At 45.2% G+C, this 18,781-nt stretch overlaps 1 protein-coding gene across 1 annotated transcript in view; it reads right to left on the bottom strand.

Moving 5' to 3' along the window:
- Positions 1 to 15,378: 15,378 nt before the first annotated feature.
- SMARCA1 (SNF2 related chromatin remodeling ATPase 1) overlaps positions 15,379 to 18,781 on the bottom strand; it is a 201,705-nt gene continuing 198,302 nt past the window's right edge. The window contains exon 24 of the mRNA XM_088482874.1: positions 15,379 to 15,790. Coding sequence (XP_088339000.1) covers positions 15,722 to 15,790 — 69 coding nt within the window. The 3' untranslated portion in view covers positions 15,379 to 15,721. The remainder of the gene's footprint in view (positions 15,791 to 18,781) is intronic.

The following is an 18,781-nucleotide window of genomic DNA, read 5'->3' as shown; positions in this document are numbered from 1 at the left end:
GCAGTGGCAAACGCAGGATTTCTAGAGGAGGGTTTCCAAATGCTTGATTTTAGAGTATTGTGCCCATGAAGAGGGCATAATTATCACTTATCCAGCTTTATTATGCATCAATCAAAGAGCATTGTGTGTCATAATTCCAGCATATACAGGACCAGCGATCACATTATGCCATTAGAAACGCCAATTGTGCCATCCTGCCTGAGCTGAGTGTTTTTATTTCAGATGTGGGCACCATTCCAGACCATGGGAGCAAGTCTGGGGAAGCAGCAGAAGAACCTAGCACTGCCCTGCACATATATGTATATATTGGTCTCATCATGCACTGGATAGTGTATTATTATACAGTATTATTAATTAATCCTATTGATGGTCTATGTACCAATGCATCCATATCAGTGCATGATTTCCAGATCTCCTAGTTGGTGCTCAGGTACATTTATTACTGGCTGACATATGTTAAAGATGCTAATTATTTTATTTGTGATACTGAGAAGAACATACAGCACTAGTAACATTCTATTATATTACTATTTCTATTGTATTCATGGTTTGGGCACCCCTCCCCCCCCCTGCGTTTGCCTATGAATGGTGTTACTGATCATGTTGCATGGTGTGCGAGTACCAGCGTATTGGCCCGTTCGTAAAACACTCCGTTGAGCACTGCATAGGTCAATGTGATCTGTGCAGTGCTTTTGAGTTTTATAGGTGAAATAAAGGGTTCACAATTAAGAATAAAAATAGTGTGCATACCATACTTGCCTAGCCTCCCGATTCGGCCGGGAGCATCCCGAAAATTAGGAGCCGCGCCCGCCCCCCCGGAAAGGAAGACATGCCTCCCGGCAACCCGTTCGCCCCCCCCAATTACAATATAAACACCGGCAGGAGGGAGGATTGGGATGAGATTCGCACTGAATCGCATCATCGTGGCCCCACCCCCTGCTTCACATTGCCGTTAATCTGGGCATTGTGAAAGGGGACGGGGCTATGATGACACAATTGTGCTGTCACGCCCCTTTTTGCTGCGACACGCCCCCCCGTGGAAGTCCAACAGCTCCCTTCCGGAAAGAAGGAGCTAAAAGTTGGTAAGCATGGTGCATATCCCTCAAAAGGATAACAGCACTGGACCTCTGAGCCCCTTCTGGTACAGGAAAATCAGGGGAAACCGCAGCGTGGGGTTCTCCCTATTTTGCTATAACCAGCACAGGGATGAACCAGCTGGTGGTAATGCCATAGCAGGTGGACACATGGGGGCATATTCAATAGGCTGCGAGAAAAGCAAAAAACCTGCACCTGCGAGGTATTTGCTGCAGGTGCGGGTTTTTTGCTATTCTATTATGTGCGTGTTTTGTTTTAATACACACGCTGGGAGGTATTTTTTTGCACACCTCCTGAGCAAGCGTGATTTTTCCTGAAATCGATGATTTCAGGAGAAATCACCGGGCCTTACTCTGACACCCCCGCGGCACCCCCCCTGAGGACTAATTAAGCAATTGGAAGTAACCAATTAGCTTAATTAGTCCTTAATTACTTACCTTCTGCAGCGCAGTCTTCTGCACCTTCTTCATCCTGGATTGGGAGCCGGCTCTTCTGCAGCAGCTTTGAGTATGTCAGTGTGTGTGCTGTATGTAAGTGTGTATGAGTGTGTGTGTTTATGAGTGTGTGTGTCCCGGTGTCAGTGTGCCTCCGCAGTGCTCGAGTTTGATCCCCCCGGAATGGGCGCTGGGAGAACTACATCTCCCAGCAGCCTTTGCTCCTCCCACCAGCCCCCCGGGACTCCCAGCAGCCCCCTCTCCAGTAAGAAGAGAGAGAGGAGGCCACCGGGAGCCGCGGAGACCCGGGCAGGTAAGTGACTTTTTTCTTTTTTTTAATTCACGTGGCGCGTGGTTTTCAGTGATGAAAATCCTGTGTCCACTGTTTTTTTAATTGAATCCCGCATTTATCGGGAGCGCGCATACCTGCGGGATTCCGAAATTGGGCACGAGGGGCTCGAGGTTTTGCTAAACCTCGCGCCCAATTGAATATACCCCATGAAGTGAGATCCCCCTGACAAAGCATTAGCCAACCCCAAACTGGTCAGCCCAGGACTGACAATTCTTGAAAAGTGGGGAAGCCAAAAATAAAATGGGGTCCCCCTTCTGAGTATCAACCAGCCCTGGTGTGAAGGCCGGGGCACTTCCCTGCACCTCTGGTGGCGGTGGGTGCGGGGGTAATGGGTTAAAGACCGATATTGTTCTTTACAGTGCAACTACAGCTCCCAGCAAGCCTGCCCTGCTGCACTTGTGTAACCACAAGTGCCAGCAGATCACTGCCACCTGTACCCCCACTGGACATGCAGAAACCAGTGCGTGCATCCTTGGATGCAGTTTCACTGGCCCCAGCAGCATAGTTTCCCCGGATATCCTGAGTAACGTGAGGGTTACTCAGATGTCCCATGGCCCAGCGATGTTTATGCAGTTGATCCGATGCTGCGTTTTCGGATGCAACAGATGATCAGAGAAGCCGGCAGTGTGCGTTATTTTACACAACATGCCTCCTGTGGCGTTTGCATATTTTAGCGCAGCCACTGCACATGTACAAAGACACAGTGGTGGTGACTTTACCATTGACCTCTAAATCAGCCCCATTGTCCAGGTGCAAAATTCTACCAATATGTATAGCAGGACACGTATTGTGCAAATAGATGCCTCCTGCCGGCTTCTGTGATCTGCTGCTGAGTCCGAGGATGCAGCATTGGATCATTTGTGTGAACATCAGTCATCTGAGTAACCCTCGTGCAGTGGCGTAACTAGGGTATTTTGGAGCCCAGGGCAAATTTGTAAATGGAGCCCCCACCCCCCCATGTGCGCGTGGCGTGATCACAAAGGGCGTGGCCACTGAAAAATGGTGCGTGTCAACATGACACACACCCCTTTCTTGTCACTGGGAACATTTCTTTCCGTTTGCACCTTGATGCAGTGCCCCTTATACAGTCCCCCCTATGCAGTGCCCCTAGTAGTGGTCCCCCTTATGCAGGCCCCCAGTAGTACCCCTTATATAGTACCCCCAGTATACAATGCTCCTAGTAGTGGTCCCTCTTATGCAAGCCCCCAGTGGTGCCCCTTACACAGTTCCCCCTGTAGTAGTCCCCGTTATGCAGCCCGCCATTAGTTCCCCTTATACAGTGCACCCAGTAGTGATCTCCCATATGCAGCCCCCCAGTAGTGATCCCCCATATGCAGTGCCCTTTATACAGTGCCCCAAGGAGTGATTCCCCCTTTTGCAGGCCCCCAGTAGTTATCCCCCCTATGCAGTGCCCCTGTAGTGGTTCTCCCTTTTCAGTGCTCCCATTAGTGGTCCCCCCTGTGCAGTGTCCCCAGTAGTAAGCCCCTTATATAGTGCGCCAGTAGGAATCCCCCTTGATGCAGTGCCCCCAGTAGTAGTCTCCCCCCCCCAGTAGTAGTCCCCAGTACAGTGGCGTAACTACAGCCCCCGCAGACCCCGCGGTGGCTTGGGGGCGCGGGGGCTTGTGGGGCACTGTGGCTGCAGATTCCGTGCGGACTAGCCATCCGCATGAAATCTGCAGAAAAAGTCCCTCCAAGGAGGAGACAGATGCTAGAGGTCCTACTGGACCTCTAGCATCTGTTAGTCACCCAGGCAGGGCGGTAGTGCGGACAGCACATAAGTGCTGTCCGCACTACACTATTAGTATAACAAACACACAGCCGCCGGCGCCGGCAGCTGTGTGTTTGTTTTAGCAGCCGATGAGAGTCAAACAGACTGCCGGAGCTGGGCATCTTCTGGCTCCTGCAGTGGCTGATGGGAGAGCTCTCCCATAATGCAGAGTGGGCCGGCCCGGGAGGACGCCAGACGGACGAGCTGATGCCGGAGCGGGGATCAAGGTAAGTGAAGGTCTTTATTTTTTGGTGTGTCTGTCTGGCCGGGGGGGTTACTACTACTGGGGGGCATTGCTGGGGGGGGTTAACTACTGGTACTGCTGGGGGAGGGACTGCTACTGGGGGGTATTGCTGGGGGGGTTACTACTACTGGGGGGCATTGCTGGGGGGGTTACTACTACTGGTACTGCTGGGGGGGGAGTACTACTGGGGGGCATTGCTGGGGAGGTTACTGCTACTGGTACTGCTGGGGGGGACTACTACTGGGTGGCATTGCTGGGGGGTTACTACTACTGGTACTGCTGGGGGGGACTACTGGGGGCATTGCAGGGGGGTTACTACTACTGGTACTGCTGGGGGGGACTACTGGGGGCATTGCTGGGGGGGTTACTACTACTGGTACTGCTGGCATTGCTGGGGGGGTTACTACTACTGGTACTGCTGGGGGGGATTACTGGGGGGCATTGCTGGGGGGGTTACTACTACTGGTACTGCTGGGGGGGGACTACTGGGGGCAATGCTGGGGGGGTTACTACTATTGGTACTGCTGGGGGGGACTACTGGGGGCATTGCTGGTGGGGGTTACTACTACTGGTACTGCTGGGGGGTACTGCTGGGGGGCATTGCTGGGGGGGTTACTACTACTGGTACTGCTGGGGGGGACTACTGGGGGGCATTGCTGGGGGGTTACTACTACTGGGGGGTACTGCTGGGGGGCATTGCTGGTTGGGGTTACTACTATTGGTACTGCTGGGGGGGACTACTGGGGGCATTGCTGGGGGGGTTACTACTACTGGTACTGCTGGTGGGTACTGCTGGGGGACATTTCTGGGGGGGTTACTACTACTGGTACTGTTGGGGGGGACTACTGGGGGCATTGCTGGGGGGGTTACTACTACTGGTACTGCTGGAGGGGACTACTGGGGGCATTGCTGGGGGGGTTACTACTACTGGTACTGCTGGGGGGGATTACTACTGGGGGGCACTGCTGGGGGGGACTACTGGGGGCACTGCTGGGTGGGACTACTACTACTGGGGGCACTGCTGGGTGGGACTGCTGCTAGGAGTACTGCTGGGGGGACTACAACTGGGCGCACTGCTGGGTGGGACTGCTACTAGGGGTACTGCTGGGGGGACTACTACTGGGTGCACTGCTGGGGGGACTGCTCCTGGGGGCATTGCTGGGGGGGACTACTACTGGGGGCATTGCTGAGGGGGAGGGGACTACTACTGGGGGCATTGCTGGGGGGGCTACTACTGGGGGTACTGCATTGGTGGGACTACTACTGGGGCACTGCACTGGTGGGACTACTACTGGGGGAATTATATAAGGGGCACTGCATAGGGGACCCCTACCTGGGGCACTATATAAGGGGCACTGCATAGGGGGGCCACTACTGGGGGCACTGTACAAGACCCCTGACAACGAGCAGGTAATTTAAAAGTAATTAGAAGCCTTACTGTGGGGTATAAAATGGTGTCAGGGGGCAAATATGTAAGTGGCACTTTGGTCATAGGCATTACAGTGTGCGGAATAATGTGTAATGGGCATTATGGTGTGTAGAATAATGTGTAAGGGGCATTACGGTGTGTGGTATAATGTGTAAGGGGCATTACTACAAGGAGGAAAAATACTGCAAACTGTCTAGGGGGGTAGGGCACATTTTAAACTTTTGCACTGGGAGCCAAATTGCATATAAATGGCCCTGTTATTATTTTACCAAAATGCCATGGGGGGGTCGTCAGAAATATTTTTGGCAGGGGGGAGCAAAATTTATAGTTATGCCACTGCCCCAGTAGTAGTCCCTCCCTATACAGTGCCCATTATATAGTGGACCCAGTAGGAGTCCCCCTTGATGCAGTGCTCCCTGTAGTAGTCCCCAGTAGTGGTCCCCCCCAATGCAGTGCCCCCAGTAATAGTCCCCTCCTTAGTAACAGTGCCCCCCCGTAGTGCCCCCCCCGGAGCAGTGCCCCCAGTAGTAGTCCCCTCCTTAGTAACAGTGCCCCCCCAGAAGTGGTCTCCCCCCACCCGAAGCAGTGCCCCCAGTAGTAGTCCCACCCCGATAAATACACACTGACATTAATGAATAAATAAAAGTAAAATACTTACCTGAATCCACGCTCCGGCTCCCGCCGCCGTCCGCACGTCAATCCTCCCGGGCTGGTGCGCTCTGCTTTATGGGAGAGACGTGCCCCGCTCGCCCTGCCCTAGGTACACCACTGCCCTCGTGTTACTCAGAATGCCTGGTGTTTTCACACAGTCGGGCCAGTGAAGCTGCATTGGATGACACAGCCACTGACCTCCTCCCACCCAAAACAATAGGAAAGACATGCCCTCATTTTCTAGGACATTGGCTATCACTGCCCCCTCCCTCCCCCAAACGCATGTCAGTCATGCTGAGGCTTAGGGGTCAGTGCGAGCGATCTCGCAGACCCTGATCGGCACATGCGCAGTACAGATCCGGTGCATGTGCCAATCGGCCACCATCGGAGTTGTACACAGACCTTCTGGTTTGCCTACAACTCTGAATCAGGCCCTGTGCTTTATAATGAGAAAATGTGAATTCATATTTCTGCCCGATACCCCAATATACATACAGTGTTATCAAAATGTATTTAACCACCGACACATTTTTTACATTTTGTTGCCACAGAGCGTTCATAGCGACGTCGCTTTTTGATCCTTCGTTGTCGGCTCTTCCTATCATTGTGAAGCAGATTTCACCAAGCGTTGTATTGTTCACCCACTAATAGGGAACGTGAGCTGGGTTTAGACCGTCGTGAGACAGGTTAGTTTTACCCTACTGTTGAGGTGTTGTCGCCATAGTAATCCTATGGCGACATCTCCAAGCGCTGTCATCTCCAAGCGCTACTGTCCCTGCCCAAGCAATTTCTTTTAGGCATGACCCAGGTCATCAAGAGCCAGGTCGCATCTTTCAGACTTGAGCTGAGTCGTCAACCTGGGTTGCACGTCCCAGGAAAAAACGATAGCGACCAGGGTCGTGGACCCGGTACTGTCAAGCCGGTTCAGACTTTTCACACATGCCAGCCCCGGGTCAATGCGCGTTCAACATATATCATGCTTGTAACTGCAAGCACAAATTTAGACAGGTGTAATACACGCACAATAGTGGTTGGCTTGACCTGCCGCAGGATTTTGTCCGCTTCCTGTGTACAATTTACGGTATGCCTGCATATGCCGCTGCACTGCCTTAATTAAGCACGCCCCTATAACGGTGTTATAACGCCTGCATTCGCCTGACCACAAAGTCACCACCAACAAAATGGCACTTCCTGTCAATCAATATCGGAAGGGTCTGCTTGCATACTGCGTGTAGTCTGCGTACCATAACCCGATCGCACTGGCTAGTTTGCACACGCGCAGTGCGAGCATATGCATGTGCAGTGCGAATTAATCAAACAATCGCGTGCATTCTCTCCTTTGCGTTCCTTGCTGAATCAGGCCCTCTGTCTCTGTAAGAAATCTTGCTTGTATATAGTTTACAAAATGCCATTTAGAAGATACTTCAGAAAGTGTTGTGATCTGAATGCCATGCTATATGACAATACCATGCAATATGTATAGTGGCAATAATACACCCAACAAAAGATAGCACCACCACTACTGTGAACTGTGGGCCTGATTCAGCACGGATAGCAACTGCTTAATCACAAGCAATGAAGCTGTACAAATATTCTAATGTCTGCCACAGCTCAGCCGGCATAGAGATGCCCACTGCTGCCTTCTGATATATATCATAGTCCTGCGTATACATTGGTAACATCGAAGCACATCGGCCCCTCACGCACAATTACAGCAGTTCTGACCTGTCACAGAAATTGCAAGTCTCGTCGCACGCAGTGAGTATTCAAGCTGCGTAGGCAATCGCAGTGGCTAGTTTATGCATGCCCATGCAACGGCGTTCAAACAGACAGACACGTCTGCGTTTCTGCAACCACTCCCCCCGATACCACCCCTCAAATGCTCACAGCCTCTCACTCACTCTGCGATAGATTCCTGTTTGTGTCCAAAATCGCAGTGTGATCGCTGCTCACGTGCAGTGCGTAACAATTGACCGATCTGCGTAAGTGGTTGTTATTGCGATCCATGCTGAATCAGGCCCTATGATAGTAGATGAATTAAGTCATTTGATACTTTCCAGCAGCAGGGACTATTAATTATATTAGTATTGATGGGAAATGTGAATAGTGCCAACCAGAGAAAGCAGATACACTTCACCTAAAGTGTCAAACTAGAGAGAAAGATTTTCTTTCAATAGGACACTGATCAAAAGCACATAGCAAAATCAATGACTCAAAAAGAATTAAGATAATCTAAATTCTCAGAAATCCTGACCTTAATTATATTGAAAATGTGCAGCGGGCCTTACACCTGCCATCCATCGCTGCACCCGACACACCTGAGCCAGCTTAAAGAACTTTGCGAGGAGGGTGGACAAAGATTGCTCCATCTCTGTAATCAAAGTTAAAAGAGACTTATGTAAAAAGACTACTGACTGTAATAGCTGCCAGTGGTGATTCAACGGTATGTAGTTATGAGACTGGCGGCCGCGATGCTGCTGGTCTAAATCCCGACGGGGGAAGCCCGGCAAGGAACTTAGGATAGGCATCGAAATACTGATACCTATCTTAATCCCAATGCCGGAATCCAGAAGGCCACCAGCTCAAAAGAGGTAAGTCCAGGGCGGCCTTAGTTTTAGCCGCAGTGGGGGGGGGGGAAGGTTAGGTTTAGGTAGCATAGCGGGGTTAGCATTAGATTTGGGGGGGTTAGGAAAAAGCACCCCTAGTGGGGAGGTTTAGTGTTAGGCACCACTGGGGGGGTTAGGCACTAAGGGGGGAGGGTTAGGTTTAGGAATGAAGGGGGAAACTTAGGTTTAGGCACTAACGGGGAGGGTTAGGGTGCAGCGTGGGTTAGGGTTAGGCTAAAAAGAGGGAGGGTTAGGGGGAAAAGGGGAGAGGGTAAGTATACTTACCCGGGATACCGACCATCGGGATGCCACTGTTGGTATTTTGACAGGAGGCATCCCAACAGCCGGTATTACATACCGATTCCGATTCAACTTTCTACTAAGGAAGATGAACACTTAATAAATTACCTTATTTATTTTTAGAATTTCATTATAGTTTTATTAATACCTTTTTTGTGGATCTCTGTGAAGATGTAACAAATCAAAATATTCAATTCTCAGCTTTTAAACTCTTGTGTGAAAAATGCATTGTAGGCCCAGTACTTTTTGAAGGGTTAAATGTGTTGTTACAGTCAATCCGCACATCACTTGCCAAAACTGCATTATTTAAAAGAAAATTCCATCTTGAGGTCTGCCTGCTTCAGTGGATGTTCACTGCAATAAGAGATTTCTTGTTCTATGAATTGTAGGCTTTATGTTTTTCTTTTGCTTGTTTTCTCCTTGGTTAAAATAATAACTCTCACATGGGGACTAGACATAAAGCTGTACTTTGCTATATAAAGTACAATAGATTATCTATAATACACATTTAGGCGCTGTGTACAAATATTTCCTCCTAACAATTATCATAACAAGCAAGGTTTTCAGGTAAAAAAACATAGACCTAACAATTTTCTTTTACTAACAATACATTGCACATCTGATAAGTACATACATTTACTGTATCAATAAAAAAGCAAGAATAAAGTGCTTCTCCACTTGGGATAGAGAGAATAAATATTGGTGTGTTATATCCAACACATGGAAGGAAGTCAGCAGTCCTGTACTGGACAATGGCTGTGAGGGCTATTCCAATGATTCCAAAAACACCACCAACACTTCACCGCATTCCTCCTTTACCATCACTCATTCATGAGATCTACATAGAATTATAAGAGAGGCATCTTATAGTGTAAAAACTTCAACATGATTTATTCAAAAAAGGTCAATTCAATTGCGGTACCAGGCCACTGTTCACCTGTGTTGTTCTTGTGGTTTTTACTAATGTATGAATAAATCATGTTGAAGTTTTTACACTATGAGATGCCTCTCTTATAATTCTATGTAGATCTCATGAATGAGTGATGGTAAAGGAGGAATGTGGTGGAATGCGGTGAAGTGTTGGTGGTGTATTTGGAATCACTGGAATAGCCCTCACAGCCATTGTCCAGTACAGGACTGCTGACTTCCTTTCATGTGTTGGATATAACACACCCGAGCGACGTTCAGAACATTTGAAGTATTTTTTATCTATTATGATTTACGTGACATTCAGAACTTTTGAATGATCTAATTATTTCATTATTTATTCTCCCTATCCTAAGTGGAGTGCTTTATTCTTGCTTTTTTATTGAATCATTTGTGATTGGTGTTTGTCACTGTTTAGAGCTGCCCCTCATTTTGGATCGCGGGTGATCAGATCTAATTCTAATAGATTTACTGTATATTTATTGTGGCTTTGGATTGCAAAATCTATGTATAACTATTTTATTTATAAGCATTGTTAATGCTGCCTATGTCTTTATTTTTTTGTTGCTCAAAGCTGGATCATGTTGGTTTTATATTACCTAACATACTGTATATAAACCTCTAGGAGATTGTTTCATATGCTCAAACTGTATCTGTTGCATTCACATTATTATAAGGGAATGTCTTGTTCTTCTCATGTGCATGTATTATTCAGTCATGAAACGCGTGTTGTATATTTTGTAGACATTCACAATGTCGACATGAGAATGTTAACGTGGCCACAATGTCGGTCAGCAACTTGACACTAACCATGACGAGATTCGGCACGTTAACACTGTTATGTTATCATTGTTGAAATGTCAACAATAATGAGTTTGCAACTGCATTTTATTTTTCCTACATGGCACTACAAGTCTCAGCATGGTAACACCTCTTATTATGTATAAAATTATGGCATGCAGTCTAGGAATGGTAACATTATAACCTGTAGTAAGGATTTTTAATATATTTTTCCTGATAATAATAGCCTTTTTGTTGTTACTGCTATTCGATCAGTTATATATTTGTGATAACACCCCTACTAATTTTATTTTTCACATTTTAGCTAACATTATGTTACTTACATATTTTTATTTGTAAATAATGTTATTGTGACCGGATCACTGTCTTGTTTCCGACGCCCCCGCTCCACCCACGTGGTTAAGATGGCGGCCACAGCGCTGAAGGCGCTATTTTCAAATGGATGAATTGGCGCTAGGCATCAATTTCAAATAAAATGTTGGCATCAGGTCCCATGTAACAACTTATGTGCGCCGCAGTCTGGCCCCCTCCGGCAGCTGCGGCAGGGGAATGGTTAAAGTCTTGGTCCTGAGGGAAGTCAGCGAGATGCTGGGACATGTACAAATATTGTGTTCAGTTGTGTTGCGCCAGCAGCCCCAGACTAGTTCCAGCAGCTGCAGCAATGCGGGAAGTGTTCACAAAGTGGCACGCTGGAGGGCCGGCTCCCAGTACCCCAGTGCAGAGAGCGGGACCAGGTGTGCCGCAGAGTCCAGCAGCTGGTGTGCTGAACTAGAGAGTGTTAATATAGAGCTGCTGCAGGGCTAAGTGCTGAATACTGGGGACTGGGAGCCTAGCTCCCAGTGACAGGATCAGATCATTTTTAATAATTTGTAACATGGCAAAAAGCCATAGTCCATGAGAATCTTAAACATATTTGGTAGGGAGGTGTAGGGACATGAGAAAGAGAACACTGGCCCTCATTCAGAGCCGTTCGCTATTTGCGTTCGTTCAAAAACAAGGGGTGGCTATGCAAATGATCCGTTCGCACATTGCAGTCTGTTCACACCTCTAAGTCTGAACGAGCGAGCAAAACATACGCTCTTTTATTTCTTAAAAACGCCCCCTGGCCGGAGCAGTTCTGAGTTAAAAAAAAACAAGTGACATGGTCATTGACGCTGCTATATTAATTATGCACACCCATAAAACGCCCGTTTTGACCTTTAAGCACGCCTGCGATCGGATCTCCACTCCCCGTTTTCAAGCACCTTCCCCTGTTACCACCCACATACGCCTCATTCTGTCACTCAAAATAGCAGGCACTCGCTATATTGCGTACAAATGATTTTCGGCCGCACTGACTGGTTCGCGCATGCGTACTAAAAACCGTACGCATGCGCAGATGTGTTAACATCGCTCGGAACGAGCGTACTGCCGATAGCGAGAGGCTCTGAATGAGGGCCCTAGTCAGCAAACAAAGATACTCTATAGGCAGATGTGCAGAATGTTATGCCATTGATGTCAGGCAAAGGCATATTTGTGCCGCAAAGTGGTCAATAGGTAAGGAAAACATGACTATTGCCATTTGTAATACATATAAAAGGCAAGTCCACTTACAGAGCCGATGGAACAGAGTATAAAGCCTGAATTCCAGAAAGTTACAACTAAACCCAAATTGTTTAAGGATCTCAAAACACAAAAAGGTCAACTGATTCTGTCATATTCTTTGTCCTCGCCCAGAGATAGCAAGAGAGCAGAATGTTAATGAAACAACGAGTCCCAGCATACCCTAGGCTCTAAATTATCCAGGCCCATTTCTGCCACATAAGACCCATTCTCTTCTCACGTCGCTGGCTGCCTGTAAGATGGCAAATCTATTTCAAGTTTGGCTTGCTGACTTTCACAACCCTACAAAACAAAATCCAAGGTACCTGAAGCAGCTTCTGATTCCTTACTGCCCACTCACTAACAATAATTTGTAGACGAAGGACTATTAGCAGTACTGTCAGGATCTGCAGCTTCCAGCCTGAGGCACTTCATTAATTACTGTCTGTCTGTGTGCACAGCATAGCTGCACACTGGTCTATCATTAACGGAGACTTGCTCTGGTTGGGCCTTGTTCCTATTAAATTCCAGACAGCCCTTCACTCCATGCCGGTTATAAGTTTTTCGTACTTCTGGTTTCCAGTCCCCTGCTTGTCAGTCGAGTTCCTGAGTCAGTCTAGCTGTGTTTCGTGTGTGCCGTTTATTCCATCCAGGCGGCTCCACCTGCATCTCTTCCACACGTGCTGCTTGTGCCATCTGGGCAGCACGGAGCACGTCCTACTCCAGAAGCATCTGTCACCATCCGGTGGCTTGTGTCAACCTGGTGTCACCGGTTGCAGTTCAGCGCTCCAGGTGCGCAATCTAGCACACCATCGCAAGTGTCATCCCGGCGGCACTGGTAACTACTCTGCGTTCCAGGTGCACAACCTAGCACACCGTCACCAGTGTCATCCCGGCGGCACTGGTAACAACTCTGCGTTCCAGGTGCACAACTTAGCACACCATCGCCAGTGTCATCCCGGTGACATTGGTAGCAACTCTGCGTTCCAGGTGCGCAGTCTAGCACACCGTCATCAGTGTCATCCCGGCGGCACTGGTAGCCACTCTGCGTTCCAGGTGCGCAACTTAGCACACCATCGCCAGTATCATCTCGGTGGCATTGGTAGCAACTCTGCGTTCCAGGTGCGCAGTCTAGCACACCGTCGTCAGTGTCATCCCGGCGGCACTGGAAGCAACTCTGCATTCCAGGTGCGCTATTAAGCACACCATCGCCAGTGTCATCTCGGCAGCACTTGTATGAGCCCCATGTTCTTGTTGCATACCTCACCTGAGTCTCATCAGCCCAAAGGCTGCAACGGTCCTGGGGCCCCAGGTCACTATCAGCCCTCAAGGCTGCTCCAACAGCTCAAATGATGCTTCACACCATCAGTCCCTTGGCCACGACTATAAAGGCCACAATCAGCCTCCAAGGCTGCTCCAACAGCCCCAAGGCTGCTTCACATCACCAGTCCCTTGGCCACGACTATAAAGGCCACAACCAGCCCTCAAGGCAGCTCCTACAGTCCACAGGCTGCATCACACCTCTTGCCCTCCGCACAACTAGTCAAAACAAACCAGCCCCAAGGCAGCATCGACAGCTGCAACCAAATCCTTAACCCTTGGCCATGACTAGTACAATACATTCCAGCCCTCAGGGCTGTCATCAGTTGGCTCTACATTAATACCTTCGATTCTCTCCAGGAATCATAACAAGTACCTAGAATCATCTTTAATTAACTTCAGTGTTGAGCTCTTGGCTTGGTGGCTCCAGCTTTATGAAGCTCGATTCCTAGCTCAAGGGGCCTTCAGAAACCGTAAAAAAACCACTCCAAACTTACCTGTTTACGCAAGCATTTCATTAATGTCCCCTTCGTTTCTGGAGAAAAAAAAATACAACCCAAATGCTTAGCTCCCTTTTCTGTAACTTTATTTTGTATCTTGTGTAATTTTGAAAAGCAAATGTAAAGCACTTTGAGTCTTATTGGGCAAAAAGTGCTATATAAATAACATTATTATTATTTTTATTATTATTAATAATAATAATAATAATAATAAAACAATACAAGCATATAAAAATGTATATTCACTTGTTGTTTTGAACCTGAATTCACAGTGACCCTAAATCAGAAAAAGTCCCAAATGTTTCAGATTGGACAAATTGATATGTCCACACAATAAAAGTGCTCCGTATTATGTATACTGTAGAATTCAATAAATAGCTTGAACTTGACATATGTCAATATGACTCCCGGATTACCATATGTTTAAAATGACAGTAAACAGAAGCTTAAGTTACTTTTCATGAGTAATGTTAGCTTCCACTTACGATCATCTTAGTAGTTATTTTCTGGTTAACATCAGGCAATAACACATTATATGCTATAGATACCATTAAGAAGTCCAGAGATGGGGGGTTCTAATACCAACATCTCCCACACCCTCATATCAATAAAGACAGGGGTCCACTCATTTGATACAGATGTTGTCTATCTTTGCAAAATTGTTGGCTTGTTGTGCTATCATATTGTTCCTACACATTTTATGCGTTTCATTAAAAAAAAAAAAAAGTAGTATAATTTTCAAGCACAAATTTTAGTATGAAAACCTGTATGTAGATTCCAGCTTTTTCCTGTTTTGGAAAGGTGCATTAATGTCAAATCAAAAACCACAATGTATTTCTTGGTGGGGTTTACAAAACAAATAGACACAATTACTTTTACTGTTGATCACTTCTTCCTATTTCAATAAAAAAACTTCTTGCCAAGTTGGTAGATTGTCTTTGCCATGTTAGGAGAAATAAGCATACACATGCTACTTTCAGGAATTTGAAAGTCTTCTGGAAAAAAAACTCCAAGTTATAATTTGTGTGAGCACTGCATAAACTATAGCTGATACTGGAATGTGACCATCCCAAATACAGGCTCAGTAGCAAAGGGGTTATTCCTGAATTGCTTAGTTGGTGATTTCTATTTTATATTGTTTTTAATGTAATATGAATCCTTTTTAAATGTATTGTTGGCCAGGGTGTCCTGAAAAATATATGCAGTGGTATATGAAAATGTCAAAATTAAACCATTATGTATTGAAAACGATGTGTTGAAATCACTTTAAATATTGTTCCAGTATAGCCTTAATTTTTGCCAAAGTAAGAGGTAATATTCCTTATGATCTCATTCCCCACAAAATGTGCAGGACAAAGTTATGAAACCAGTATGATTTTATTTCAAAGCCACTACATACAGTATAAAACATACAAAAGCTAAAACCCTCTGCACTTGCTTAAAACTTGGACTGTTATATTATGAAATATATGAAAATCACAAAATACAGTAGCTGTAAATACCGAGAAGCATAAAATATAATACTACATGTATTTCAGAATAAAGACATTGAAAAATATACACATTCTGACACAAGAAAATCGTCCTATTCAGGAAATGATGATACTGCATAAACATTGGCCGCTAACTTGGAGGAGGCATTATTATATGACAGAAAAATAGACATGGCAGTTTTGTAACCAGTGACCTGTATACAGGGTTTTATAAGACTTTAGGATTTTGCTTTTTTTGCATCCTTCTTCACACTGTCTGTACCTGGATCAGCTTTTCTTTTACAAGACTGAAAAAAAAAAAAAAAAAAATTAGTAAAATATTTCACTAAATTGCGTTAAAAAACAATTGTATTTGATTTAAGTGTTAATATGTAGAACTTAAAAGAGGACAGTCCGTTCTAATTCCTCTACTGATGACCAGGTGATTTGCTAATTATTGTTATTACTAATGTTTGTTACTTTTTCGTACAAAAACGCAAGCAGATATTACATTTGTTTCTTAACTATCTATTGATGTGCTGCATAGTTGAGCAGAAATATATTTAGTTTGGGAAGATAGTAATGTGTGCTAACACATTACTCTTGTCCAGTCTATCTACTACAATAGTATTTGGATGAGAGTCACCTCTGCTGTTGGTTTTTTAAGTACTTTGTTACTGCATTCTGCAAAATAATAAACCTTTGGTTCCTTGCTCATTGGTGTTGTGCTATAACTGAGTGACGCCGCAATACAGAAGGGATTGCTTTTGCATGTGGTGATGAGCGAGCTCTTGTGGTCGAGGAGTCGGACACACTAGGGATCCAAATGCATTCAACAGTAGTGAACTAAATAATAAAATGAGCATTAATGGGAAATTAGGCCCTAGCAGCGTTAGATTATGGGCCTGATTCAGAGATGGATGCTTCTGTACAGCCGCCGTGTCTTTGTACGCAGTAAGGTGTCTTGTGAAAGACTTCTCCGGGGGAAGCTGACACTGCAGTGTCCATTTCCTCAGCCAACTGGAGGCTGCGGGAGAGAGATCGGGAGATCTCTATCCTGCTCGTAAGCCTCAATAGCCTTAAAGCAGTTTACACTATCTGAAGCCAGGGCCAAACTTCTAAGAGCTTCACTGTTTAGAGTTTGGTACATAGGTCTAAAATCGCAGTCCCCATTGATAATAATGGGGACTGCGATCTGCTGGGCTAATTAGCACTCTGCCACAGATTTCTGTGAAATCTCCTGCACTGAGCTATTAGTAAGTAGCAACAATTCATGAAATTATGCAGAAACTGCAGTTTCTACATAATTCTATGATAAAAAGGATCCCAAACTCCACCATTACAGTCCAGGTTTTAAGGATATCCATGCTTGAGCACAGGTGACTTAATTAGTACCTCAGTCAATTTGATTTAACCATCTGGACTCAAACATGGATATCCTTAAAACATGTACTGCAATGGTGGAGTATGGAAACCTCTGCTCTAGCCTGCTGAGATCATAAAAGGAAGGTAAATGAACGGTGCTTTGTAGAACGTTTTTGCCTCTGAAAAGGTAAAAATGCATCTAACCCGGTATGTCAGTTATTGGGCCTGCAACTACAGTATTGCAGTACTGATTGCAGATCTATGTCCTGACTCATGCCTTCTTGGCCTCCTAAATTAAAGACCTTTATTTAAGATACTAGGCACCAGCTTCTACTTCCTGACTACCCAGTCAGTTTTTAAATTTTTTTTTTTTAATCACGTTTGTTTAATTATATATTCTGAATCACTGTTGGAACTGCAGACCACATTTTATCTGCAGAAATATGTTATGTTTTAGATATATATAAAATCTTGCATTCAATCATATTATTGTTTTTTGCTCACTTAATCAATTTACTTTATGACTATATGCAATTATAACATTGCTATCCAATACTATATATCCTGCTTTCTAACACAATAATGAGTATCATCAACACATACATATTCACATCCAATTATTTACAGGGACAAACACCTATCTTCCCAATTATATTCTAATGCTATTAATATTTACTTTCTTCTCCCACAATGTAAAGTTTAGTGTAACGGGAAATATCCACGTATGTTTCGGCAGCACAGTATTTAGACTGAACTTTGGCTGTACAAAGAGGAAGCACAGCTCTCTATAGTGGTAAATAATACAAAATAATGTTTGCAAAGCATTGTATTAGCAAGTGCAAGACTGTAAAAACAAAACAGTGAACATCTTATTTAAATAGTTTGTTACTAATAGCAATATAGTGTCACCAAGCTGCACTTTGTGTTGTCATTATATTTAATGTTATTGTTATATGTTTGTTATTGTATATTGTTTTAATCCCTACTTACTAACAGTATGTTTAACAGAAATCCATAATAGAGGCTACAGTATTTAAGCACACTTTAAGGCATGTCATAATTACTAACAGGGAAACCTACGTCTACTGTTTACTTTGAAATCTTCATAATATATTTTTTCTTTTATGTTTTTCCCAGTTTAAAATAAAAAAATTCCTGAAAAAATAAGTGCTATACAGTATGTCCAGAGAAAATAAAATTCACTTACAGTTGTGCCCTCATACTATTAGGCTCATTATTCCATACAGCGAGTTGCCTGGCTCGGTGTAACAGTGACTTTTTCTTTAAATTTGCTACTTATTTGCAACGTGAACTCAGCAAAACACCACTCAATCTGTACCAAAGACGCCGGGCTGCGACTTTAACTGCACAGGAATATTTTTATATATGTACAAAGCTGCAGATAAGCACGACAGAACTAGGCGTGAAAAAAGCTGCATCATAGTACACATCTGTAGGAAGAGTAAAAAAATGATTTCCACTAAAGCCGGAATATATTATGCAATTATCGTCCCAATCTGCTAACTATTGGCGAATCGGACAGATAACTGCATAGTGTATGACTGCTACTGATCAGCGATGATTGGACGGTTGGGCATGAAAAATCTTCCAACATGCACGAATGATCTGATAACTGGGCAAACGCATCTGGCAGTGTGTGAGTGCCCAACATTTCCCCTCTTCCTCCACATGGGGGAAAATCAGAAATATCTCAGTGTATGGGCACAATATCTACTGGATTTGAGCTTGTCAGATAAAATGTCTGTCGGTCTGGGAGACATTTTATCTCACAGTGTATGCCCAGCATTAACCCCAAGCACTACAAAAATGTAAACTGGGCAGATCTTTGAAGTACAAAACACCTCCAGCCATAAAATAAAAATAGGCGAAACCGTTTTATCATGACGCACATGATTTAATAATAATGCAGATGG

The sequence above is a fragment of the Taudactylus pleione genome, unplaced genomic scaffold (assembly GCF_031769625.1).
Source record: "Taudactylus pleione unplaced genomic scaffold, aTauple2 ptg000296l, whole genome shotgun sequence".
Classification (NCBI taxonomy): domain Eukaryota; kingdom Metazoa; phylum Chordata; class Amphibia; order Anura; family Myobatrachidae; genus Taudactylus; species Taudactylus pleione.
The sequence above is the reverse complement of the archived record's forward strand: the minus strand, read 5'-3'. Positions and strand labels throughout refer to the sequence as shown.